Below are 26510 nucleotides of genomic sequence, written 5' to 3'. Positions count from 1 at the left end.
GCAGGTGGATTCTTTACCATCTGAACCACCAGGGAAGACTGCGAATAACATTTATCCTTCACTAAAAACAAATCTCTAGGGGTGCATTCTTTCATGACACAACCTTCAGAAATTCCTTGATATGTTTCAGTTTCCCACTTGGCAAAAACAGCATATACATCCACTAAGTTTTAGCCTTCTTACAATCACAGAAGACTCTGACCTACTGCTCAGAGAATGAAGAAGGAAGATCAGCAAGCTGTGATTAAGGAATGCACGTGTGTGAGCTCAGTCACTTCAGTTGTGTCTGATTCTTTGCGACCCCATGGACTGTAGCTCGCCAGGCTCCTCTGTCCCAGGAATTCTCTAGGCAAGAATACTGGAATGTGTAGCCTTTCCCTTCAAGGTACCTTCCCAACTCAGGGATCGAACCCATGTCTCCTGTGGCTCCTGAATTACAGGCGGATTCTGCACTGCTGAGACACTGGGGAAGCCTGTGACTAGGGATGCACAGTAGCAATCTGACTAAACTTTACAGATCAAGATTCAAAATATGCATGGCTAATACAGCCAAGCATACAAAAATCTGGATGATGATCAAGTTCTACTTCAGTCTGCAGTACTGCAGAGAGAGAGAGGCAGTGAAGTTCAAGTTAGAAGGCCCAGTATCTTGGTCTGCCTTGTACCAGACATGAGGCCTCTAGCAGGTAACTAGGCCTTACTGTCACTCTGGGTCCTCACCGCGCTGTTTCAAAGTTCAAAGGAACATACACTTTACACATTTTGGGGTTTTGGCAAATTAAAATATTATAAAGTACCATCATTATGGACTGAATTATGTCATCCTACCAACCCAAACGGCAACCCACTCCAGTATTCTTGCCTGAAAAATCCCACTGACGAAGAAGCCTGGTGGGCTACAGTCCATGGGGTCACAAAGAGTCAGACATGACTGAGCGACCTGACTTTCCCTTTCACCAACCCAAATTCATATGTCAAAGTCCTGACTCCCAGTATCTCAGAATGTGACTGTATTTAGAGATAAGGTCTAGTAACCAAGTTAAAAGGCAGGCCCTAATCCAACATGACTAGTTTCCTTATAAAAAAGAAGGTTAGGATCTAGACACACACAGAGGACAGACCACAAGAAGACAAAAAGAGAGACTCTTCCACAAGCCAAGAGAAGCCTCAGAAGAAATCACCCTGCTGACACCCTGACCTCAGAGTTCTAGCCCCTGGAATTGTGAGAAAATAAGGGCTAGAGAATGAAAGGGCCTGGATAGCTCAAGTGGTAAAGAATCTTCTGCCCACAATGCAGGAGATGTGGGTTTGATTCCCAGGTTGGGAAGATCCCTTGGAGAAGGAAATAGCAACCGACTCCAGTATTCTTGCCTGGGAAATCCCATGGACGGAGAAGCCTGGCGGGCTACAGCCAACAGGGTTGCAAAGATTCGGACATGACTGAGAACACGTGGAGACGACAGAGAATGGAAAACTAAGTCCAACAACCTGACATCCAAAAAAGTCGAATACTTGGGAAGAAGTGGAAATGATAATGGAAAGTCAAGTGAGAGTTCAGAACCTAAATGAAGAGGACCATCTGATTGTCACTAGGCTCACATCACAGCATCTTACTGTTATTTGGCAACTCGTACTGGACTGTGCTTAAGAGAGAAACTTGAGTTCAATTTATATTTTAAACCTATTTTAGAAATCTACATTTCTGAAGGAGTCCACTCAAAAGAAGACTTCAACAGGTACACAAATGACTGAGTGGTAGCTGCAATGGAGATACCCAACTTACAAGTAATCAAGGAACAAGTGGGTCCTTCGACATGATCAATAACTATTTTAAAAGTAACCCAACTGTGATTGTTACATTCTATTTGTTTAAACTCTTTATAAAACATAAGGGGTTCATGTTTAATATTAGGTGATTTGCACCTCACTGAAATTTTAAAAAGGATTATTACCAACCCAATACCAAATTATAAGCAGTACCTACTCCATTCAATTTAAAACAGTCTCAGAAAATGGATTTCTGATATTTAACACATGAAAGAAGGGATGACCCAGAGGGATGTATGGGGAAGGAGGTGGGAGGGGGGTTCAGGATGGGGAACACGTGTACACCCGTGGTGGATTCATGTTGATGTTTGTCAAAACCAACACAATATTGTAAAGTAATTAGCCTCCAATTAAAATAAATAAATTTATATTAAAAAATAAATATTTGGTAGTTTTTATGTATTAGATGAGCTGCTACTTTTCTGACACAAACTCTGATACTATTTTTTAAGTAAAACCTATTGGGTCCAAGAGTATTCAATTTAATTACTCTATAAAATATAAAGAGATGACTTTTAAAAAGAATTAGATGCCAACAGAAAAGCTTCTGCTCATTATTTGAAATACATTACAGAAAATACTGCACACTGATTTAAAGATGAATTATGAAAAGCATTATCAAATGCCCAAATAACTTGGGCACTTTCAGGTGATGCAAAGGAATTATCTGACTCCAAGTTTGCATATCTCAGCTAAAACAGAATGTACCAAACGGCAGGGAAAGCTGAGCAGAGGCAATAGATGTAGAAAACCTGATTACTTCTCTCCAGCTGCTACATCCATCATCTGCTCTGATTTGCTGTAACTGAAGAAAGAAGCTGATGTCCAGTTTCACCCTCACTCTGACCTCAATCTGAGTTCCAAAACTGTCAACGCTGATCGTGCACTGTGCAATTCTACTTCCTGACTTTTCATGTTCATATTGAGAAGAAATTCTGAAGTGCTGTGTCGGGGCTGAAAGGTGGACAGGGAAAGGAAGAGTCAACAACCCAAGGGAAGGATATCAGAATTACAAGGAAAAATGTACAGTCAATCTCAGAGCCTGTGGGCGGTGGGAGGTAAAATATACAAACACAGCAAGGTCAAACAGACATTGGGCATTGAAATCCACTTGCAGCAGGAAGTGGGAAACTTAGGCAGCACAAGAAATTTCAAAAGAACAGAAAATATATCACAAAGAAACTGATGTTTTATACTTTGCTTATCCAGTGGAAATGATCTAAGATAGCTACTGCCTGCAACAGAAGTTGAAGCTTAAGCATGATATCGGCTGCCATATATTTATAACCAATGAGGAGAAACAAATACATTTTTCAAACTGTAGTCTGGATGTTTAAGGAGACAGCAAATTTTACTTGAGCTTCATCCTTAATCTATAGGAAACAAAATGGATGAGTTGGACTCATCACTAAATTACTATTATATTTGCCAAGAAATCTCTTTGCTGTACCTAACACCGGGGACCAATGGGAAAAGGGAGTTTCTCATCTCTACACATACATACACATATTTACATACAAAAGTATGTAAGTATGCAAATAAGAAATAATATTTTATAATACTATTAATAAAAAGATGTAGTAGAGATCTGATTTGTGAACGAATACATGTGTGTGTGTGCTAGGTTACTTCAGTCATGTCAGACTCTGAGGACTGCAGGCAGCCCACCAGGCTCCTCTGTCCGTGGGGTTCTCCAGGCAAGAATACTGGAGTGGGCTGCTGTGCCCTCCTTCAGGGGATCTTCCCAGCCCAGGGATCAAGCTCAGGTTTCTCACATCTACTGCACTGGCAGGCAGGTTCTTTACCACCAGCGCCACCTGGGAAGCCCTAAATATATACACTATATCTAAAAAGCAACACTGGATTGGCTTGCTAACTTACAGACGGAGTTGAACTGTTTAGCCCATAGTATTTAGAATGCAAATGTATTTTCTTTAATTTTCATATTTATGAGAAATCTTTGCAAAATATCTGTGTAAAATGCCTAGCTTCTGCTTGACATTGTACTTTCCTATACTGAGATATGAAGTTCTTTTTTACCTTTAATTTCTTTGCTCTAAGACTCCTTAAACATTATGGTTTTCTGTTCCTAGCAGCGAAAACAGCCCCATCCTCAAACTCAAATGGGCATAACTCAGAGGAAAGAGACTGCATAAGTATTTTTATAAGTGTGTGTTATTTTATGATGTGGCAACAAATAGGACTATTACAATCAGATTTTTCATGGAGCTTGACCACAGACAAAGAAAGTGATGTTCTCTTAACTATTATTTGCTTTTATTATACAGTGATTAAGCAGGTATTTCTTGATTCTGTATCAATTGCTCTTTAGCTTTCTTAGCTTTATAGGAGAGTATGAACTCTTCTGAGAAAGAATAACTCCAAGACATTGATAAGATTGAGTTCTGACCCTTCAGTTAACGGTAAGGGCAAAGGCTAACAATTAACACACAATGCTACACTGCCAAGTGTCTCTGTAGCCAGTTGACTGGTCTTCCCATTTGAAATTTCAGTATGTGTATTTCTTAATTAAGAACTGATGGTTGGCTGTTTTTAGTAAGTTAATTCAGTTTTATATTCTACTACTGCAGTTTATCCTGTTATCATCTTTTTATGTATTTGTGGTACTGAATAAGCAATAAAGCAATAGATTTGAGTTTCTTAGTCTGTACTTTAAGTCTGTGTTCATTTGTAGTTAGTTTATAAAGAAGAATTTATGTGATTACATAGCAAAATGTATTTCACTCTTTCCAGTAAGCAAGAAGGTAGGTACAGCTGTATTTTGCAGCATTCTGATGGTCTTAATCACAGATTAGAGGTAATTTAGGGACTGGAGTAAAACATGCTTCATTCGTATTTCAAACTCTAACCCTCAGTTATAAGCACAAAACTGCAAAAGAAATTCCTAATCAAATTTCTAATGTAATATGTCAGACACAGTGACAAGATTCAAATCCATTTCTTGAATTAGAATTACTGAACCTTCAGAATTTCCATTAGTAAATATAAATGCTCTGCTTTCAAAATGTTAGAGATATGAAAAATAGCATTGGACTACAAATACCTTCATAAGTAACTTCAAAAATAAGTGCTCATATTCACGCCTTTAAAAACATTTGTTCTTGCTCTAGTAACTCTAGTTCCTCTTAAAGCCCCCTTGTGACGTAGTGGTAAAAAAACTTGCCTGCCAATGCAAGAGATGCAGATTCAGTCTCTGGGTCAGGAAGATCCCCTGGAGAATGAAATGGCAACCCACTTGAGTATTGCTGACTGGAAAATCCCATGGACATAGGACCCTGGTAGGCTACAGTCCATGGGGTCCCAAAGAGTTGGACATGACTTAGCAACTAAACAACAACAACAATTATATATGTATAATTATATATCAACTACTATATGTGCATATCAATTAACATATATGTATTTTTAAACAATATTTCACATTTGATCCCTAGAAAAACTCTCAGTAACAAAAGGTACATATTTGAGAGATTTCCACATCTGGAAAGATATTAAGTATATTGGTTTGCTAAGGCTGCTATAGAAAAATATCACAGACTGGGTAGCTCACAAACAGAAATTTATTCTCCCACAGTCTTAAAGGCTAGAAGTCACAGATCAAGGTATCAGCTGGGCTGGTTTTCCTGGAGGCCTCTCCCGGGGTTGCAGATGCTATCTTCTCATGGGCTATGCTCTGCACACGGCCCTGGTAGTCTACTGTGTGCTCGAAGTTTCTCTTCTTACAGGAACACCAGTCAGCCTGGATGAGAGCCTCTTTTAACTTAACCATCTCTTTAAAGGCTCTCATTCCAAATACACTCTCATTCTGAGGTTAGAGATTTAACACATAACCTTTGAGGGAACCACAATTCGGCCAGTAACAGGAAGTGATAAAGCAAGAGCACGCATCTCGGGATTGGCTTGAAGCCTCTCGTGTGTGTTCTGTGTTGTGTTGCCCATCACAGTCTCCCTAGGAAAGCAAACATCTAATATTTTTCATGGCGAATAGCTGAATATAAATGAAAACAAGGTGATGGGAGAAAAGGAAAATATGAAAAGAGAAGGGGCAAAACTCTTGAAAGAAATTTTAAAATTTTCAATAAAGACTGAACTAGAAAAACACAAGAACTGGAAACTCCTTCAGAAAAATAACATATGGAAAGGGAAAATACGTAAATTTTAAAGATGAAAACTCCTGAAGAAAAAGTAATACCAAAGCTCACCAGAGAAGATTCACCATCAGAACTACAGGGATCCAAACATACAATCAAAGCAATGAAACAGAATAAACTGGCTATAATTTAAGAAAAACATAATCGAGATGAAAAGACTTGAAACTGCATACTGAAAATGTGTGTTGGATACTAGAGAAATCAACCCAGAATGGGAAACACTGAGCTATAAAATAGTAAATGTATAAAAATTAAAAGAAAAAAGATCTTTTAAGCATCTAGGCAATAATTAAAGAATGTAAATTTTTTTCAAGATAGGCCACATTGGGCCATAAAACAAGATTCAATGAAACAGACTACAAGAGATTTAAATTAGAACTCAAAAACAATATTTTTTAAATCCCGTATTTGGTCATTTTAAAACACAAATTCTAATAACTCACTTCAAAGAAAAAATCACAAACTGAATAGTAATAAAACAAAACATATTAAAATTTGTGGGATATACCTAAAGCAGTGCTTAAAGAGAAATTTATAGCTTTAATTGCCCATATCTGGAAGAAAAACAGATATGAATCAGTTATCTAAGTCTCCAATTTAAGAAACTAGACAAAGAAGAATTAAACCCAAACAAGTCAGGGCAAGAATAACAATGAGATCAGAAAACAATAAATAACTTAGACAACAACAAGGAAGTTGATTGTGTGAAAAGTTTTGAAAAGTTAATAAACTTAGCAAGACTATACCTCAAAAGTTTACTAGAAAACACCAACAAAAATCTTACCTTGGCCAATTCTGTAATTTTACCAAAACCAGGCTTCCAAGAGGCAGCTGTGAGTAGATGATCTTATACCCACTTTGATAAAGCTGAGACTCTTCAGGAAAGTCTTCTTCAGAAACAGAGCACTTATTGTACTTTGAGTCAGTGTTCATGAAGCAGTACCATGGTTCACTGTGATTGACTTTGGCTTTATCCTCATTTGATAACCGTCTCCATTTCAAACAACTTTCATTCTCACATTGAACCCACACTTCGTTTATATACATGTTGTTCTCCGCTGAGGAATCCATTGCCATATTACAACATTCTATTATCTTACTATCAAATTTTCCTTTTTCCGTAAGCGCATTTAACCTAGAAAGTAACAGAATAAAGATGTCAGGGGATAAGGAGAGCAGTCCCAGGCCAAAATCCGAGAAGTAGCTCTTTTACACCTTGTTTGCCCGCCTCTTCTCTGTAAATGTTGAACATGTCGTGTTTCCACCCACCCAGAGACAAAGGAAGAAAAGAGAAGCCTCAGTCATTCTGGTCATAATATGCTCCCAAATTAAAAATAAGGAAAGTATGATGGAGCAGAAAAGGGGTACAGGTTAGCTACAGTATCTTTTCTACTACTACTCAATATACATCTAATAGATACCCAGTACTTTTGCCATTGTTGTTATTGTTGTGGTTTAGCCGCTAAATCGTGTCTGACTCTTCGCAACCCCATGGACTGTAGCCTGCCATGCTCCTCTGCCCATGGGATTTCCCAGGCATGAATAGTAGAATGAGTTGCTATTTCCTTTTCCAGGGGAATCTTCCTGACCTAGGGATTGAACCTGCATCTCCTGTATCGCACACAGATTCTTTACTGCTAAGCCTCTATAATAAGAGGTAAAATCTTACTCTGGGCCAGATACTATCCAATGCACACCACTTATATAGCCTTCCCAACAACCTCAGTGTGACCATTTTCAGAGAGAAAATGAAAGCTAAGAAAAGTCAAGTAATTTGTTTAAGGTCCTAGAGCTAGTAGTACATGATATAGTTGGGATTTAAAGTCAGGCAGTTCCCTAATTCTGCGATCTTATCCACTAGGTAGTATTGCCTCTTGGGTATATGATGTGTACAGTGTAGACCCGATCCCTTTCTAACTCTGAAGAAAACCAAAGGTAGCAAGGTATTTCACTATATGAATATGTGAAATTTTTAAAAAATTAAAGGAATATTTTGCTTATTATTTTGCCTTTTATTGTTAATTCAAGTGATTTTATTCACTATTAATTCAAGACATTAGAATTATATAAGTCTCTAACTGCCAGCTTTAATAATAAGTTATGTGTATATTAAAATAATTAATAATTAATACAGGTAAAATATAAGTAAAACTAATTACTAGTAACTTACTTTGAAATACAAACCTATTTTTAGAAAAAGACTTGCATATACTACATTGATAAATTAGTAGACCACCACTGGGGCTTCCTAGGTGGCTCAGTGGTAAAGAATCTGCTGCCAATGCAGGAGACAAAAGAGATGCAAGAGACGGGGGATCGATCATTGGGTTGGGAAGATACCCTGGAGTAGGAAACGGTAACCCACTCCAGTATTCTTGCTTGGAAAATTCCATGGACAGAGGAGCCTGGCAGGCTACAGTCTACAGGGTCGCAAAGAGTCTGACATGACTGAGCACACACACACTGAATATCACTATCCAAGTATGGATAATCTATCACTATCCGCTATCACTATCCACTATCCAACATCACTAACCAAGTTCAGTGGTTCAGTAGTGTCAGACTCTTCCCTGTCTTCCCTGTCCGTCACCAACTCCCAGAGCTTGCAAAAACTCATGTCCATTGAGTTGGTGATGCCATCAAACCATCTCATCCTCTGTCGTCCCTTCCTCCTCCTGCCTTCAGTCTTTCCCACAATCAGGGTCTTTTCCAGTAAGTCAGTTCTTCCCATCAGGCGGCCAAAGTATTGGAGTTTCAGGTTCAGCATCAGTCCTTCCAATGAATATTCAGGACTGATTTCCTTTAGGACAGTCTGGTTTGATCTCCTTTCAGTCCAAGGACTCTCAAGAGTCTTCTCCAGCACCACAGTTCAAAAGCATCTATTCTTTGGCACTCAGCCTTCTTTATGGTTCAACTCTCACATCCATACATGACTACTGGAAAAACCATAGTTTTGACTAGATGGACCTTATTGGCAAAGTATGTCTCTGCTTTTTAATATGCTGTCTAGGTTGGTCATAGGTTTTCTTTCAAGGAGCAAGTATCTTTTAATTTCACGACTGCAGTCACCATCTGCAGTGATTTTGGAGACAAAGAAAATAAAGTCTGTCACTGTTTCCATTGTTTCCCCATCTATCTGCCATGAAATGATGGAACCAGATGCCATGATATGGTTTTTTGAATGTTTTTCACTCTCCTCTTGCACCTTAATAGCTGTACTTTATTCTTTACATTTTCTTTGGGCATTCTTTGTTGAGCTTATCTTTCTCTTTTTGAGTTGATGCTTCATTTTAAATTTTTTAAACTTTATTAATTTTACTATATTTTGGCAAGTACTCTTAATACGAGATCTACCCTTTTAATAATGTTAAAGTGCATTTAAAGAGTATGGCTGACTATGGGTAGAATGTTGTATAGCAGACGTCTATCATTTACTCATCTTTCTTACTTAAAATTTCATGCCTGCTAATTTAGAACTCCCTACTTCACCATTTTCCTCACCCATGGAAATCACTCCACTCTTTGATTATATGAACTTGATTATTTCAGATATAAGTGGAATCATACAGTATTTGTCTTTCTGTGATTGGCTTATTTCACTTGGCAGAATGTCCCCCAGGTTGATCCATGTTGTTGCAGGTTGCAGAACATTCTCCTCATTTAGGGCTGAAGAGCATTCCACTGAATGTCTTCTTTATTTGTCCATCGATTAACACGCAGGTTGTTTCCATATCTCGGCTACTGTAAATAGTACTGCTATAAACATGGGAGTACTAGTATGTCTCGGAGATCCTGATTTCAGTTACCTTAGATAAATACCCAGAAGTGGGGTAGCTGAATCATATGGTAGTTCTATTTTTAATTTTTTGAGGAGACCTCTTTATTGTTTTCCATGGCACCAGCAGCATTTTGTATTCCCATCTACAAGTTTCCAGGGTATTCACATCCTCATCAATCTCTATTATCTTTTGACTTTCTGATAACAGCCATCCTAAAAGGTGTCAAGTGCTAACTAACTGTGATTTTGATTTGCTTTTCCCTGATGATTACTGATGTGAAGCATCTTTTCATATAACCAATGGCCATATTGCTTCTTTAGAAAAATGGCCTATTTTAAGATTTAAACGTTTTGATTGTGTCAGCTGTATGAGTTCCTTATATATTTTGGATATTAATCACTTTGTAAAATGTTTATTTTCTCCCATTCTGTAGGCTACTTTTCATTTAACTAATTGTCTCTTGCTACAAAGAAACAGCTTAATTTAATGTAGTCCTACTTTATTTTTGGGCTTCCCTGGTGGCTCAGAGGTTAAAGTGTTTGCCTGCAAGGCGGGAGACCCGGGCTCAATCCCTGGGTCGGGAAGATCCCCTGGAGAGGGAAATGGCAACCCACTCCAGTATTCTTGCCTGGAAAATCCATGGACGGAGGAGCCTGGTAGGTTACAGTCCACGGGGTGGCAAAGACTCGGACACGACTGAGCGACTTCACTCACTCACTTTATTTTCACTTTTGTTGCCTATGCTTTTGGTGTCAGATCCAAAGAATCACTGATAAAATCAATCTCAAGAAACTTTTCCTCTAAGTTTCCTTCTAGGAATTTTACAGTTTGGTTTTGGTCTTTAATCCAAAAATAAATTTCAAGTTTATTTTTGTGTACAGTTTAAATTAAGGATCCAATTTCATTCTTTTGCATATGAACACCTAGTTTTCCAAGACAATTTAATGAAGGGACTATCTTTTCCCTATTCAGTACCTTTGTTTAAAACTGGTTGACCTCTATATACCTGGGTTTATTTCTGGGCTATGTATTCTGTTCCACTGATCTGTGTCTGTTTTTAATGCTGATACCATACCCCTTTGATTACTACAATTTTGTAAAATAGTTTGAAATCAGGAAGTAGAAAACCTCCAAGTTTTCTCTTCTTGTTCAAGATTGCTTAGCTATTTGGAGTTTTGTGGTTACATACAAATTTTAGAATTTTTTCTATTTCTGTGAAAATATCACTGGAATTTTGATAGGGATTGAACGGAATCTGTAGATTACTTTGGGTTGTATGGACATTTTAACAATATAAATTCTTCTGCCGACTAAGGGCCGTCTAGTCAAGGCTATGGTTTTTCCAGTAGTTATGTATGGATGTGAGAGTTGGACTGTTAAGAAGGCTGAGCACCAAAGAATTGATGCTTTGAACTGTGGTGTTGGAGAAGACTCTTGAGAGTCCCTTGAACTGCAAGGAGATCCAACCAGTCCATTCCGAAGGAGATCAACCCTGGGATTTCTTTGGAAGGAATGATGCTAAAGCTGAAACTCCAGTACTCTGGCCACCTCATGAGAAGAGTTGACTCATTGGAAAAGACTCTGATGCTGGGAGAGACTGGGGGTAGGAGGAGAAGGGGACGACCGAGGATGAGATGGCTGGATGACATCACCAACTCAATGAACGTGAGTCTGAGTGAACTCCGGGAGTTGGTGATGGACAGGGAGGCTTGGCGTGTTGCGATTCATGGGGTCGCAAAGAGTCGGACACGACTGAGCGACTGAACTGAACTGAATCTATGAATATGGGATATCTTTCCACTTATTTTTGCCTTGTTTCTTTCATCTATGTTTTACAGTTTTCAGTTTATAGATCTTTTACCTCTTTGATTAACTTCATTACTAAGCGTTTTTTGGACACAACTGTAAATTAATTATTTTCATTTCTTTTTCAGCTACTTTGTTGTCAGTGTATAGAAATGCAACTCACTTCTGTTGGTTGGTTTTGTGTCTTACAACTTTGAGCTCATTTATTAGTTTCAACAATTTTTTAGTGGAGTCCTCAGGGTTTTCTATATATGAGATCATGTATTCTACAAACAGAGAAAATTTTACTTCTTCCTTTCAGATATGGACGTTTTTTATTTCTCTTTCTTGCCTGACTGTCCTGGCTAGAAACTCTAGTACCACGTTGAATAACAGTGGCGTGAGTGGGCACCCTGGTCTTGTTGCTGATCTTAGATGAAAGCTTTAAGTTTTTCACTAGCGAGCATGATGTTACCTGTGAGCTTGTTACATACGGTCATCATTTTATTGAAATATAATCCTTCCACATCCAATCTGTCAAGAGTTTTCATCATCAAGAGATATTAACTTTTGTCAAATGCTTTCTCTCCATCTACTCAGATGGCAATATTTGATTACCTTTCCCTTCACTGGGGTGTATCATGATTATTCATTTGAAAGTGTTAAACCATCCATGCATCATATGAATAAATTCTACTTGCTCCTGGTGTATGATACTTTCTATGTGCTCAATTGTCTGCTAGAAAATTGAGGATTTTTGCACATATGTTCATTGGGTATACTAGTCTGATGTTCTCTTTTCTAGTGGTGTTCTTTTATGATGCTGGTATCAAGTTAATGCTGGCTTTGTAAAATGTATTTGGAGTTGTTCTCTTCAATTTTTTGAAAGAGGTTGAGAAGGAATTCCCACTAATTACTCTTAAATTTTTGATAGAACTTACCAATAAAGTCATCTGGTTCTGAACTTTTCTGTTGGGAGAATTTTAGATTACTGACTCAATCACCTTACTTGTTGTTGTTATCTGTTCCAATCTATTTCATTCTGATTCAGTCTTGGGAGGTTATATGCTTCAAGGAATTTATCCATTCTTCTAAATTATTCAATTTGTTAGCATCTAATTTTTTGTCATAGTCTCTTAGGATCCTTTGTGTTTCTGTGGCTCAGCTATAAATTCTCTTTCTCTTATGATTTTGAGTCTTTTTTTTTTTTTTTTCCTGCTGGTCTAGCTAAAGTTTTGTGTCTTTTATCAAGAAACCAACTCTTACTTTCACTGATCTTTTTCTATTATTTTTTTAATCTTTCATTTATTTGTGATTTCTGTTATTTCCTCCTCCAACTAAATTTAGGCTTAGTAGCTCTTCTTTTTTCTAGTTCCTTCTAGTGTAAAGTTAGTTTGCGTGAGGTCTTTCTTCTTAATGTAAACATTTATCATTATAAACTTCCCCCTTAGAATTGTTTTTACAATATCCCATAATTTTAGTATGTTGTATTTCATTTTGTCTCATGACATTTTCAGGTTTCTTATTTCTTCTTTGACCAACTGGTTTTTCAGGAGCATGTTGTTTAATCTCTACGTATTTGTCAATTTTCCAGTTTTTCCCCTGTTATTGATTTCTAGTTTCACACCATTATGGTCAGAAAAGATGCCTGATAGTATTGGAATATGATATATCCTGAAAAATGCTCCATGTACATCTGAGAAGGATGTGCATTCTGCTGCTGTTAGATAGAATGTTCTGTATACATCTGCGGAAGTCTCATCTAAAGCATAATATAAGTCTAAAGTTTTCTTACTGATTTCCTGTCTGGATGATCTATTCATTGTTCAAAGTCAGGTAATGAAATCCCCTATTATTGTTGTTGTTCAAAAATATTAATTCCTCAGCACTCAGCCTTCCTTATGGTCCAGCTCTCACATCCAGACAAGACTACTGGAAAAACCACAGCCTTGGCTATATGGACCTTTGTCAGCAAAGTGATATCTGTGCTTTTTAATACACTGTCTAGGTTTGTCACAGCTGTTCTTTCAAGGAGCATGCATCTTTTAATTTCAATTTTAATTATAGTGGTACTGCTGTCCATTTCTCTCTTCAGATATTTGCTTTATATATTTAGATGCTCCAATACTGGGTGCATAAATATTTTTAGTTATTATATTCTCTTGATGAATTGACCTCTTTATCACTGTATAGCAACCCTGACACTTTTTATATTTTTTACTTCTATTCTGTTTTATATAAGAATAGCTATTTCTGGGTCTCTTTTGGTTTTCATTCGTGTGGAATATCTTTTTCCTTCCCTTCATTTTCAGTCTATGATTAGAGAATTAGTCCATTTACATCTGGAGTAATTTTTAACAAGTAAAAACTTATTATTGCCCCTTTGTTAATTTTTTCCTAAGTGTTTTATAGATCTTTTGCTTCTTCTATAGTGGTATACCTGGATTTCTTTTGCATTATCTTTTGCATATCTACCAAAGGGTTTTGCTTTGAGACTTGCCTAAAACATCCACAATTATAATACTTCATTTTAAGCTGATAACTTCAATAACATACAAAAGCTCCTCATGTTTACTCTCTGTCCCCACCTTTTATGTTCTGATGTCACAATTTACACCTTTGCATATTATGTGTCCAATAAAAATCATTTAAGTGTCTGACTCTTTGCTACCCCATGGAGTATACAGTCAATTGAATTTTCCAGGCTAAAATACTGGAGTGAGTAGCTATTCCCTTCCCCAGGGGATCTTCCCAACCCAGGGATTGAACCCAGATCTCCCACATTGCAGGAGGATTCTTCACCAGCTGAGCCACCAGGGAAGCCCAAGAATACTGGAGTGGGTAGCCTAACCGGGATCTCTTTCATTGCAGGCAGATTATTTACCACCTGAGCTATTACGGAAGGCCCCAAATTATTGTATCTACAGAGATTTTCAATACTTTTGTCTTTTTACCTTTATACCACAGCTATATGTGATTTACATAATACTATCATATATTATTTTTAATGCAACTTTATATTTACCTGTATCAGTGAGTTTTACACTTTTATATTTTCATATTCCTAATTAGCATCCTTTCATTTCAGCTTGAAGAATTCCTTTAGCATTTCTTGTAAGGCAGGTTTAGTGGTGATGAATTCCTTCACCTTTTAACAATATCTCTATTTCTCCACCAATTCTGAAGAACAACTTTGCCAGAAACACTATTTTTGACTGGCAGTTTTCTTTCTTTCATCAGTTCTTTTAGAACTTTCTATATATTACTCCACTCCCTGTCTTCACTTTTTCTGTTCTTTTCGCTCCCCTGGCTGTATGATCTCCAGTGAACTGTCTGCAAGCTCACTGATCCTTTCTTCTGTCTGATCTTCTGCCTTCTCTCGCCTCACCCCAGTTTCTACATGTCCATTCAGGATCTCACAGAACTACTACTAATTATGTGCCTCATTAGCTCCCAGATGCAGATTAATCAGAACCATTAGGCAGCAGCTGAAAAAGTATATAGTCAAATCCCTTCTAGGGAAAACTGAGACTTGTGTTTTTGCCTGCTCTCTCTGTGATAAGCCTGGCAGGACGTGCTTACACATCTGTTAGAAATTGCTTACTTGTTTTCTATGGTGGAAGGGGACTGTGAATGCCAAACCCTTTTGGTTCTCTAAGCTAGGTGACTTGGGAGCCAGTCCCTTGAGTGGCAGTCATAAAAGTTGGGGTGCTAGATGCACAGACGAGCTCCTTTCAGAAAAAAGCTGGACACTCACTTTTATAACTGGAGAGAGGGAGAGGAAAGTGCTCACAAGCCCTTTCAGGCTCCTGGAAGAGGACAATCAGCTTCCAGATGCAAGCTGGTTAGAAGCCCAATTCTTGGGCAGCAACTAGAAAAGTATGCAGTTAAATTCCTTCCACGGATAAAATGGTTATTTTGTGTTTTATTCTGGTCCCTCTGTGTTGAGTCCAAGGGTACAGCCAAAGTTAAGTGTTTGCACTTTTGTTTAAAACCACCTGTTTGCTTAACACGGTCCTGGTGGATGCAAAATTGCTGATTCCCATTGGCTCTCAGAGCTAGGTGATCTAGGAGCTGGTCCCTTGGGTAGCAGCCATAAAAGCTGAGGAACTAGCTGTGTGGTCCAAACCATCTGTTTCTCAGGGAGAAACTGCTGGGTTCCTCCGCGGTTAAACCAAAGGTTTATGGCATGAATGTATCTTAGCTTTTCCTACTCATTTCAGTGTAGTTATTTCCTCAGTCACCTCAATGTGCAGGAGGACTAAGTGAAGTGAAGTGAAGTGAAGTCCCTCAGTCGTGTCCGCCTCTTTGCGACCCCCATGGACTGTAGCCAACCAGGCTCCTCCCTCCATGGGATTCTCCAGGCAAGAGTCCTGGAGTGGGTTGCCATTTTCCTTCTCTAGGGGATCTTCCTGACCCAGGGATCGAACCCGGGTCTCCCTCATTCCAGGCGGATGCTTTAACCTCTAAGCCACCAGGGAATCCACAGGAGGAACTAAACTAGTTTCTAGATTTCCTTCCAAAGGAACTGATCTGTGTGGAGCTGCTCATTCAGTGCATCTGTGGGAGGAAGAAAAGTCTGATGCCTTGTATTCACTCTGCTGTCTTGGTGACGTCCTTTGTATTTTGTTTTCTTTACTTTTAATGAGCTCCAGGAAATTTTAAACAGTAATAGTAATATCTCTAACTTGTTGTAACAGAGTGCAGTGACCTCAGTCCTTAGCACAGCAGCCACTGCTGTGCACCTTTACTTCGTATCCTGTTACCAGGCAATGTGTCCTGTTCATCTATTAGTCAAGGCCTCAGCGGGCTCCACCCACTCAACAACTGTCAATGAGCGACTGTTATGGGTTCGCTCAGCCACTGAACAGTGCAGCGGTGCGCCCTGCCCACAAGCAACCAACTGTTAAAATAATGAGTTAGTGAGGGGATTTAGACAACAGGGTTGGGGGGGTCGTGAGGTGGAGAGTGAGGTAAGAGGCAGATTCAGCCCTTCTCCTGGAGGCCTCCAGCTCACCTAGCCTTGGGCCAGCAGGTGAGGTGGAGTGCCCAGGGAAGAGACTGGAGACTACATCCTGCAGGGCTCCAGCGCCCTCACTAAGGCCCCCCACTAGCCTTGCCCCAGTCCTTGAGGCAGCAGTGAACCACTCTCCCTTCCTGTCTCTGCGACTTCCTGCCTGGGTCGCACTCTCCGAGACCCAGTCTTCCCCATTTGGGTGGCCTGAGGAGATTGGAGACCAGCTCAGTTGGGCACCTGGCTCCCTCAGCAATGGCAGCTTGGCAGGATGTGGGGACCTGGCCCTACAGGAGCTGCCAACTGCGATCCACCTTCTCTTAGCCAGGATTGGGACCTTGGAGGATGAAAGTTGTACCTTAAGACCCTGCCCTTTTTTGTCAGGACCGAGAATAAAAGTTGTCTGGTAGAGACTCACAAGAATACCATTACCTGACTGTTACCTCACCATGACCTGATCTCAATAGCAAAGGATTTGACACCAAAAAGTTTGCAACAACAAACCATGCCCCTCCCCCACCTTTTGCTTTTAAAGGGGTTTGCTGAAAGTTTTCAGTAACTTTGGGGTTCTTAGGGCATGAGCCACCCATCTCTTTGTATAAATCTGTAATAAATCTTTCTCTGTTCCAAACTCTAATGTTTTAGTATTGATGGGCCTCACTGTGTATCAGGCACACGGACTTGCAATTTGGTAACAGTAGGAGGAGATAATACTGGTCACTGGGTAAAGGCCTACCAACCCCAAGCTCAAATATGAAGAGAGATGAGGGAGACTCATAAGTCTAAAGCAGGTATTGGGACAACTAAGCCAAGGGTAAGGAGTTGGGGAACAGTTCTACAAACAGTGAGATAATCCATTACAAGTTCATTCAAGAACCTTCGATTTATTATTTAATAAGAAAAATAGGATTTCTTAGTATTTAATATCAAATTGATACTAGAACCCTCACTCAGACCATATAAAAGCAGGTCATATGTTCTAAATGGGATGTAAGGCCTCCTGCTGGAAAGATGGGAGGTACCACATGTAAAGTATCTGGTGCCCTTCAGTGATCCATTTACTTTTACCATACTGCAGTTATTTTTAACTAGCTAAACAGATCTACAGGCTGTATCATCTAGATTATTCCTCACAGAGTGAAGTCACTTTAAAATATTCGTACAAAGAGCGAGCATATTGAAGAGAATACTAGTAACAAATAACGAAAGTTAAGAGGTATAAAAGAAAGCAGAGAATGATATTACTATCACTCAATTGCCTAGGATTCTGTCCATCCTAGAACCACTGGAAAAAGCACTCTAAGTTCACTACACTGCATCAGTGGAAAGCTTAGGAAAATCCATTATGATAGCCTATTATAAAATGTTAAGGGGATTAAAAGATTACTTTTAAATGGTAGATAAAGTTTTCAGATTTTCTTAGGAAGTCAGTGCATAATACTGAGAAGATAAATTAATACCAAGAAAATGTCATTATTATTTAAGTAGTGATACTCATTTTCAATTGTGTCAAACTTAAACCTCTTGGTATTTTAGATTTGATAGTTTATCCAGGCTAATAGAATGTATAATACAGGTTATGAAATACTCTTTTCAAACCAGATTCTCATTATTTCTGTTACCTTTTCTCCAGCATTTGGTTGGTTTTCAAAATTATTGCCACATCAGCTATATTTAACTAGTTAAAACACATATACAGATTGTATTATCCAGAATTTTCCTCACAAAGTGAAGTTACTTTAAAATATTTCTACAGGGCTTTCCTAGTGATCCAGTGGTTGAGAATCACCTTGCAATGACACCAGTTTGATCCCTGGTCTGGGAAGATCCCACATGTTGCGGGGCAACGAAGCCCTTGGGCCACAACTACTAAACCTGTGCTCCGGAGCCTGAAAGCTGCAACAACTTAGATCACATGCAGCAACTACTGGAGCCCCGTGCCCTACAGCCCATGCTCTGCAACAACAGAAGCCACTGCAATGAGAAGCCTGCACACAGCAACTAGAGAGCAGCCCCCACTGTCTGAAACTATAGAAAGCCCACGCGAAGCAATGAAGACCCAGCTCAGCCAAAAGTAAATAAATAAATGAATACTAAAATATGTTTCTACAAAGAAACAGCATATTGAAGAGAATACTAAAAATACAAATAAAGTATTTAGGCTGATGCAAAAGTAATCTGCAGTTTTGGATTGCTGAATTTTGCTGTTTGATACTGGAATATATTCTTAAATAAATGTGATTACGTTATACATCACTTTAATGCTCGTTTATTGCTTTTTTTTGATAATGACTTATTACTTGATGTTTATTTTATGTTCATTTTAGACTAAGGAAACGATGTTAGACAAAAAGCAAATTCGAGTGATTTTCTTATTGAGTTCAAAATGGGTCATAAACAATATGTTACAGAGACAATTTGCAACATCAACAACACACCTGGCCTAGGAACTGCTAACAAACAGACTCTGCAGTGGTGATTCGAGAAGTTTTGCAGAGCAAATGAGAGCCGTGAAGATGAAAGAGTGCAGGGGCCGGCCACTGGAAGCTGACAATGACCAGTTGAGAGGATCATCAAAACTGATCCTCTTACAACTATATGAGAAGTTGCCAAAGAACTCAGCATCAACCATTCTATGGTCATCCAGCATTTGAAGCAAATTGGAAAGGTGAAAAAGCTTGATAAGTGGGTGTCTCGTGAGCTGATGATAAAGAAAACTCGTCATTTTGAAGTGTTATCTTCTTTTACTCCACGTAGCAACAATGAACCATTTCTTGATTGGATTGTGACGAGTAATGAAAAGTGGATTTTATATGAAAATCAGCAATGATTAGCTCAGTGGCTGGACCAAGAAGCAGCTCCAAAGCACTTTTCAAAGCCAAACTTGCACCAAAACAAAGGTCATGGTCACTGTTTGGCGATCTGCCGATTTGATCCACTATAGCTTTCTTAATTCAGGCAAAACCATTACATCTGGGAAGTATGCTCAGCAAACTGGTGAAATGCATCAAAAACTGCAATGATTGCAGCTGGCATTGGTGGATAGAATGGGCCCAATTTTTCTGCATGACAACACCCAGTCACACATAGCACGACCAACACTCCAAAAGTTGAACAAGTTGGGCTACAAAGTTTTGCCTCATCTGTCACATTCACCTCACCTCTCACCAAGCGACTACCACTTCTTCAAGCATCTTGACATTTTGCAGGGGAAATGTTCCATAATCAGCAGGAGGCAGAAAATGCTTTCCAAGAGTTCATGGAATACCAAAGCATGGATTTTTATGCTACAAGAATAAGCAAACATTTCTTGTTGGCAAAACCATGTTGAATGTAATGGTTCCTATTTTGATGAATTAAGATGTGTTTGAGCCTAGTTTTAATGATTTAAAATTCATGTTTCAATACCACATTACTTTTTCACCAACCTAATAAAGAATATAAAAGAAAGTAGAACATGATTACTATGTGCACAGAGGGTACAAATGAAGAGGAGAAAGAAACTGTGGTGAGAGTGCTGGAGTCTGCGGGATGCCCTATAAAGTCATAGAGACAGGCGTCCACACTTCAGTTTAAAGAGATGATGACAAATGCAGAGCTGTGCTGAGTATACTTGCCTTACTCAACTTCTGTTTTCAACTTTTTATTTCATAACTTAGCTAATATACTATGCTAGATAATTCAAAAGAAAATTTTAAAATTACATTTTGGAAAATAGAAAACATTGAATGTCTATTCAAAATTAGGCAGTCATGTCCTGGCTATAATAAACAGTGCTGCAATGAACACTGGGGTACAGCAGATGAATGGAGTATTACTCAGCCATTAAAAAGAATACAGTTGAATCAGTTCTAATGAGATGGATGAAACTGGAGCCGATTATACAGAGTGAAGTAAGCCAGAAAGAAAAACACCAATACAGTATAGTAACACATATATACAGAATTTAGAAAGATGGTAATGATAACCCTGTATGCGAGACAGCAAAAGAGACACAGATGTATAGAACGGACTTTTGGACTCTGAGGGAGAGGGAGAGGGTGGGATGATTTGGGAGAATGGCATTGAAACATGTATACTATCATGTAAGAAATGAATCGCCAGTCTATGTTCAATACAGGATACAAGATCCTTGGGGCTGGTGCACGGGGATGATCCGGAGAGATGATATGGGGTGGGAGGTGGGAGGGGAGTTCAGGATTGGGAACTCATGTACACCCATGGTGGATTCATGTCAATGTATGGCAAAACTAATACAGTATTGTAAAGTAAAATAAAGTAAAAATTAAAATTAAAAAAAAATAATAGTTGAGTAAAAAATAATTAGGCAGTCATGTTTGGGCTATTAGTTTATTCATTCATTCATTTAATGCAATAGTTATGAATGGTTACAGACACTCAATTTTCAGTCAGACAACTCTACCACTTTTTAATTTTCAAATTAGTTAACCACTGCTCTAGGGATAACAAGAGTACTATCACTCTGGAACCTCTTTTATAAGGATACTAATCCCCATTCACAAAGGCTCTGTCTTTATGATTTAATCACCACCCACTGCATCTACCTTCTAATAACATCACGTTGAGGATTAGGTTTCAATATGAATTTGAAGTGACACAAATATTCAGTCTATAGCACCCCATCTCTGGCCCCAAAATTCACATTCCTCTCACATGAAAAATACATTTATTCCATTCCCAGAAGTTTTAACTGCTTCCAGCATCAACCCAAAAAATCTGAAGTCCGAAGTCTCATCTAAATATCACCTAAATCAGACATGGGTGACACTGAATGCAGGATTCATCTTGAGGCAAATTTCTCTCCATCTGTGAACCTGTGAAATTAAATGTGTTCTCTGCTTCCAAAATACAGTAGCAGGCCAGGCACAGGACAGACATTCCCTTTCCAAAGGGAAAGATAAGAAAGAAAGGAATGAAAGGTTCCGAGCAAGCCTGAACATTAACTCTGGAGAATAACATTTGGCTCTATGGTCTCCCCCAGGCACACCGGGACTGTGGACCCCTTCCAGACCTACTAGGGCAGGTAACTGCATAGTTTCGCCAGGTAGGGGTTGGGCCCTATAGGATATAGCTGGTCTTGTCCCCATATGGCTTTGAAGGCAGCCCACACAGTAGCTCTCACAGGTTAAGAGTCAAGTGCCTGTGGCTCAGCTGGGCTTTACTGGTCAGCTTCATGATGGTGGCCCTGGCCCACAGCTCCACAGTGCAACGGAGATAAAGGAACTTATTATTTCACTTAGTTAAACGAGGCTAAGCTGTACCTGCAAAGACTTGCTTAGATATTTCCTCAGCTACATATTCACTTACATTACTCACAAATTCTACCTTTCCTGAAACACTACATATGAACACCAATCAGCCAAGTTTTTGCCACTGTATCACAAGGACCATCTTTTCTCCATTGTACAATAACATGCTCCTCATTTCCATCTGAGACCTCATCAGAATGCCCCCTTTACTGTCCACGTTTCTACCAAAATTCTGTTCAAAATTACTTGGATATTCTCCAAGAAGACTGAAGCTTTCTCTACAGTTCTCAAGTTTTCTTTCTGGGCTCACATCACAGTTGCCCTTAACAATCCATTCATTTCTGGCAATGCAGACATTTTCTCTCTGGAGGAGGGCACGGCAACTCACTCCAGTATTCTTGCCTAGAGAATTCCATGGACAAAGGAGGCTGGTGGATTATGATCATAGGGTCACGAAGAGTCAGACATGACTGAAGCGACTTAGCACAGCACAGGCTTTTTCTAGAATGAATCTCAAAACTCTACCAGCCTCTACCTTTTACCCAATTTCAAAGCCATTTCCACATTTTTAGGTATTTATTACAGCAGTACCCTTTTCTCAGTACCATTTCTGTCTTTGTTTGGACTGCTGTAACAAAATTACCAGTCCAGGTGACTTATAAACAGAAATTTATTTCTCACAGATATGGAGGCTGAGAAATCCAAGATCAAGGCACTGATATATCTGGTATCTAGAAAGCACCCACTGCTGGTTCATAAATGGCTGCCTTCTATTGTAACCTCATTTCGAGGAATGGGCAAGGTACTTTGGGGGTTCTCTTTTTACAAGTGAATTAATTCCATTCATGAGAGCTCTGCCTTCACTATATTATCACCTCCCCAATACCATGCTAACACCTCCTGTTATCGTCATGTTTTGGAGGGGGGGACACAACCATTCAGTCTATAGCAATAATCAGTCAAACATTTTTTTAAATGTTTTGAAAGCAAGGGGAGGGATCTTAGCGGTAAGGGAAGACAGTGGCACATAATCTTAGACATCCATTTGGATATATGGATGAAAAGTGGAGTTAATAACCAAGCTCAGTTCAGTTCAGTCACTCAGTCGTGTCTGACTCTTTGCGACCCCATGAATCACAGCAAGACAGGCCTCCCTGTCCATCACTAACTCCCAGAGTTCACTCAGACTCGCGTCCATCGAGTCAGCGATGCCATCCAGCCATCTCATCCTCTGTCGTCCCCTTCTTCTTCTGCCCCCAATCCCTCCCAGCATCAGAGTCTTTTCCAATGAATCAACTCTTCTCATGAGGTGGCCAAAGTACTGGAGTTTCAGCTGTAGCATCATTCCTTCCAAAGAAATGCCAGGGTTGATCTCCTTCAGAATGGACTGGTTGGATCTCCTTGCAGTCCAAGGGACTCTCAAGAGTCTTCTCCAACACCACACTTCAAAAGCATCAATTCTTCGGTGCTCAGCCTTCTTCACAGTCCAACTCTCACATCCATGCATGACCACAGGAAAAACCATAGCCTTGACTAGACGGACCTTTGTTGGCAAAGTAATGTCTCTGCTTTTCAATATGCTATCAAGGCTGGTCATTAAATAAGTGTTAGTGTGTTTTGTTTCCCCCTTTCTAATCTTACGGCTACAAACACAGCTCAGTTCCTCACCAATTCATTTAGAGTGCTCTAAATAGCCTACATTGGCATTCCAATCTCAAAGAAAGGCAATGCCAAAGAATGCTCAAACTACCACACAACTGCACTCATCTCACATGCTAGTAAAGTAATGCTCAAAATTCTCCAAGCCAAGTTTCAGCAATATGTGAACCATGAACTTCCAGATGTTCAAGCTGGTTTTAGAAAAGGCAGAGGAACCAGAGATCAAATTGCCAACATCCACTGGATCGAAAAAGCAGGAGAGTTCCAAAAAACATCTATTTCTGCTTTATTGACTATGACAAAGCCTTTTGACTGTGTGGATCACAATAAACTGTGCAAAATTCTGAAAGAGATGGGAATACCAGACCACCTGACCTGCCTCTTGAAAAACCTGTATGTAGGTCAGAAAGCAAGTTAGAACTGGACATGGAACAACAGACTGGTTCCAAATAGGAAAAGGAATATGTCAAGGCTATATATTGTCACCCTGCTTATTTAACTTCTATGCACAGTGCATCATGAGAAACACTGGGCTGGAAGAAGCCCAAGATGAAATCAAGATTGCCAGGAGAAATATCAATAACCTCAGATATGCAGATGACACCACCTTATGGCAGAAAGTGAAGAGGAAATAAAAGCCTCTTGATGAAAGTGAAAGAGGAGAGTGAAAGAGTTGGCTTAAACTTTCTCAACATTCAGAAAACTAAGATCATGGCATCCGGTCCCATCACTTCATGGCAAATAGATGGGGAAACAGTGGAAACTGTGGCAGACTTTATTTTGGGGGTTCCAAAATCACTGCAGATGGTGATTGCAGCCATGAAATTAAAAGACACTTACTCCTTGGAAGGAAAGTTATGACCAACCTAGATAGCATATTCAAAAGCAGAAGCATTACTTTGCCAACAAAGGTCCACATAGTCAAGGCTATGGTTTTCCAGTGGTCATGTACGGATGTGAGAGTTGGACTGTGTAGAAAACTGAGAGCCGCAGAATTGATGCTTCTGAACTGTGGTGTTGGAGAAGACCCTTGAGAGTCTCTTGGACTGCAAGGAGATCCAACCAGCCCATCCTAAAGGAGATCAGTCCTGGGTGTTCACTGGAAGGAATGATGCTAAAGCTGAAACTCCAGTACTTTGGCCACCTCATGCGAAGAGTTGACTCACTGGAAAAGACTCTGAAGCTGGGAGGGATTGGGGGCAGGAGGAGAGGGGGACGACAGAGGATGAGTAGGCCGGATGGCATCACCGACTTGATGGACATGAGTTTGGGTAAACTCTGGGAGTTGGTGATAGACAGGGAGGCCTGGTGTGCTGCGATTCATGGGGTTGCAAAGAGTCGGACACGACTGAGTGACTGAACTGAACTGAAATAGCCTACTAACCAATTTGTCTACTCTCTCTTTCCCCATATTAATTATTTCAACTCATCAATAAGAGATTAATCTTAGAAACTCACAATAATTGGTACTTTTGCCAGAAGATGTATAGTTTGCTACTGCTAACAGTTGGAAATAATGTCCCCACTTTTAATTTTCCACAATGTAACTCTATAGTGAAATACTTAAGATTATGAATTTTATTACCAGTCAGACTTAGACTAAGATATAAAAACATCAATTTAATAGCTGTATGACCTTCAGTGAATCATTTCATATCTTTTCATCCGGAAAGTGGGAATAATACTAGCAGTACCTCATAAAGTATTCAGAAAGTTCTATAAAATGATGCATGCAGGGTACGTGGCAAGAAGTACAGCATGCAGGTGTTCATTAAATGGTAGCTAGCAAGCATCACTATTCATCCTTCCAAACAATATCAATTTACATTATGTTATTCCCCCAAAATATCCAATGTATTCTCTTTATCTTTGCTCATGTATCCTCCTTACTGTAGAATAACCTGTAAACTGCCTACTTTCAAGACCCACCTCAAACACCATGCCTTTCAAGAAGTCGTCTTGGAAGTCCTCAACCAGTTGCAATTTCTCCTGCTTGACATTCACATCCTCTTAACTTCTGGTTTTACAATATTGTGTGACATATTACAATGATGTTTACTACCTAATTCCCACCACTTGATTGTATCCTCTCCAAGGACAGGGATATTATTTTGAATCTTCAGTAAAAAATGATTTGATATTGGAAACATTGTTTTCTGTCTGTTGATCCCCCAATATTCAAATAATATTTTGCATGCAGGAAGCATTCATATAACTTCCCTAATTTTTCTCTATTTCTTCTCTGTATTTGTGGAGCATCTGGAACAAGTTAAATATATTAACAGATGAGAAAGGGGCTAGTGAGTAATTTTTTATCTATCACAATACACCACAACGTATTACTAGTTATATAGAATTTAATAAGACCACCAAGGTCTGTAGAACCCTGCCAAACTGTTCTAAATAACTTAATATAGTACAGTTATTATAGATATTTGTAGCATTAAAGTGAAACTCATGAGCTAAATAAATAACATGGATTTTACATAAATTCTCCAAAGATTTCTACATTCCATGAACGTTACTTTAGTGTTAAAGCAGAGTCTGAAAAAAATTAGAAAACAAGATCAATTTTTTTTTGAACTGAAATATTACAGTTTCATTGTTCAACAGAACAAAGGTCTTAGATATGGAGTATAGCCAATATGAATTCTTATGAAGCATCAGTTTTTATTACAATGTATATGTATTTTATGACTGATGTATCCCAGATGGTAAAATTACAACATATCCAAGGAGTTCTGAATAATCTCAGAATTTAATGAGACAGTGTGAATAAATACATACAGAATAGGAATGAAGACAAATGGCTACTTATAATAGAAATTGCTTTTATTGTTTGTATGTGACTGAGAAAAATGACTGCTCCTCCAAACAAAAAAGTTGTCATTATTATTTTGCTCTCCAACACTGTTGTTATAGAAAGCACATACATTTTAAATACAGACTAACCCAGATGATGCAACTCTTCTGAGTTTGAGCAAAGTAACTACCTACACCACTA

At 39.0% G+C, this 26510-nt stretch overlaps 1 protein-coding gene across 1 annotated transcript in view; it reads right to left on the bottom strand.

Annotated features, from left to right (window-relative positions):
- ZCWPW2 (zinc finger CW-type and PWWP domain containing 2) overlaps positions 1-26510 on the bottom strand; it is a 153443-nt gene that overhangs the window by 81269 nt on the left and 45664 nt on the right. The window contains exon 5 of the mRNA XM_027958145.2: positions 6784-7134. Within this exon, the coding sequence (XP_027813946.1) occupies positions 6784-7134 (351 nt within the window). The remainder of the gene's footprint in view (positions 1-6783; positions 7135-26510) is intronic.

The sequence above is a fragment of the Ovis aries genome, chromosome 19 (genome assembly GCF_016772045.2).
Source record: "Ovis aries strain OAR_USU_Benz2616 breed Rambouillet chromosome 19, ARS-UI_Ramb_v3.0, whole genome shotgun sequence".
Classification (NCBI taxonomy): Eukaryota; Metazoa; Chordata; class Mammalia; order Artiodactyla; family Bovidae; genus Ovis; species Ovis aries.
Note: the sequence above shows the minus strand (reverse complement) of the source record. Positions and strands in the feature narration are given on the sequence as shown.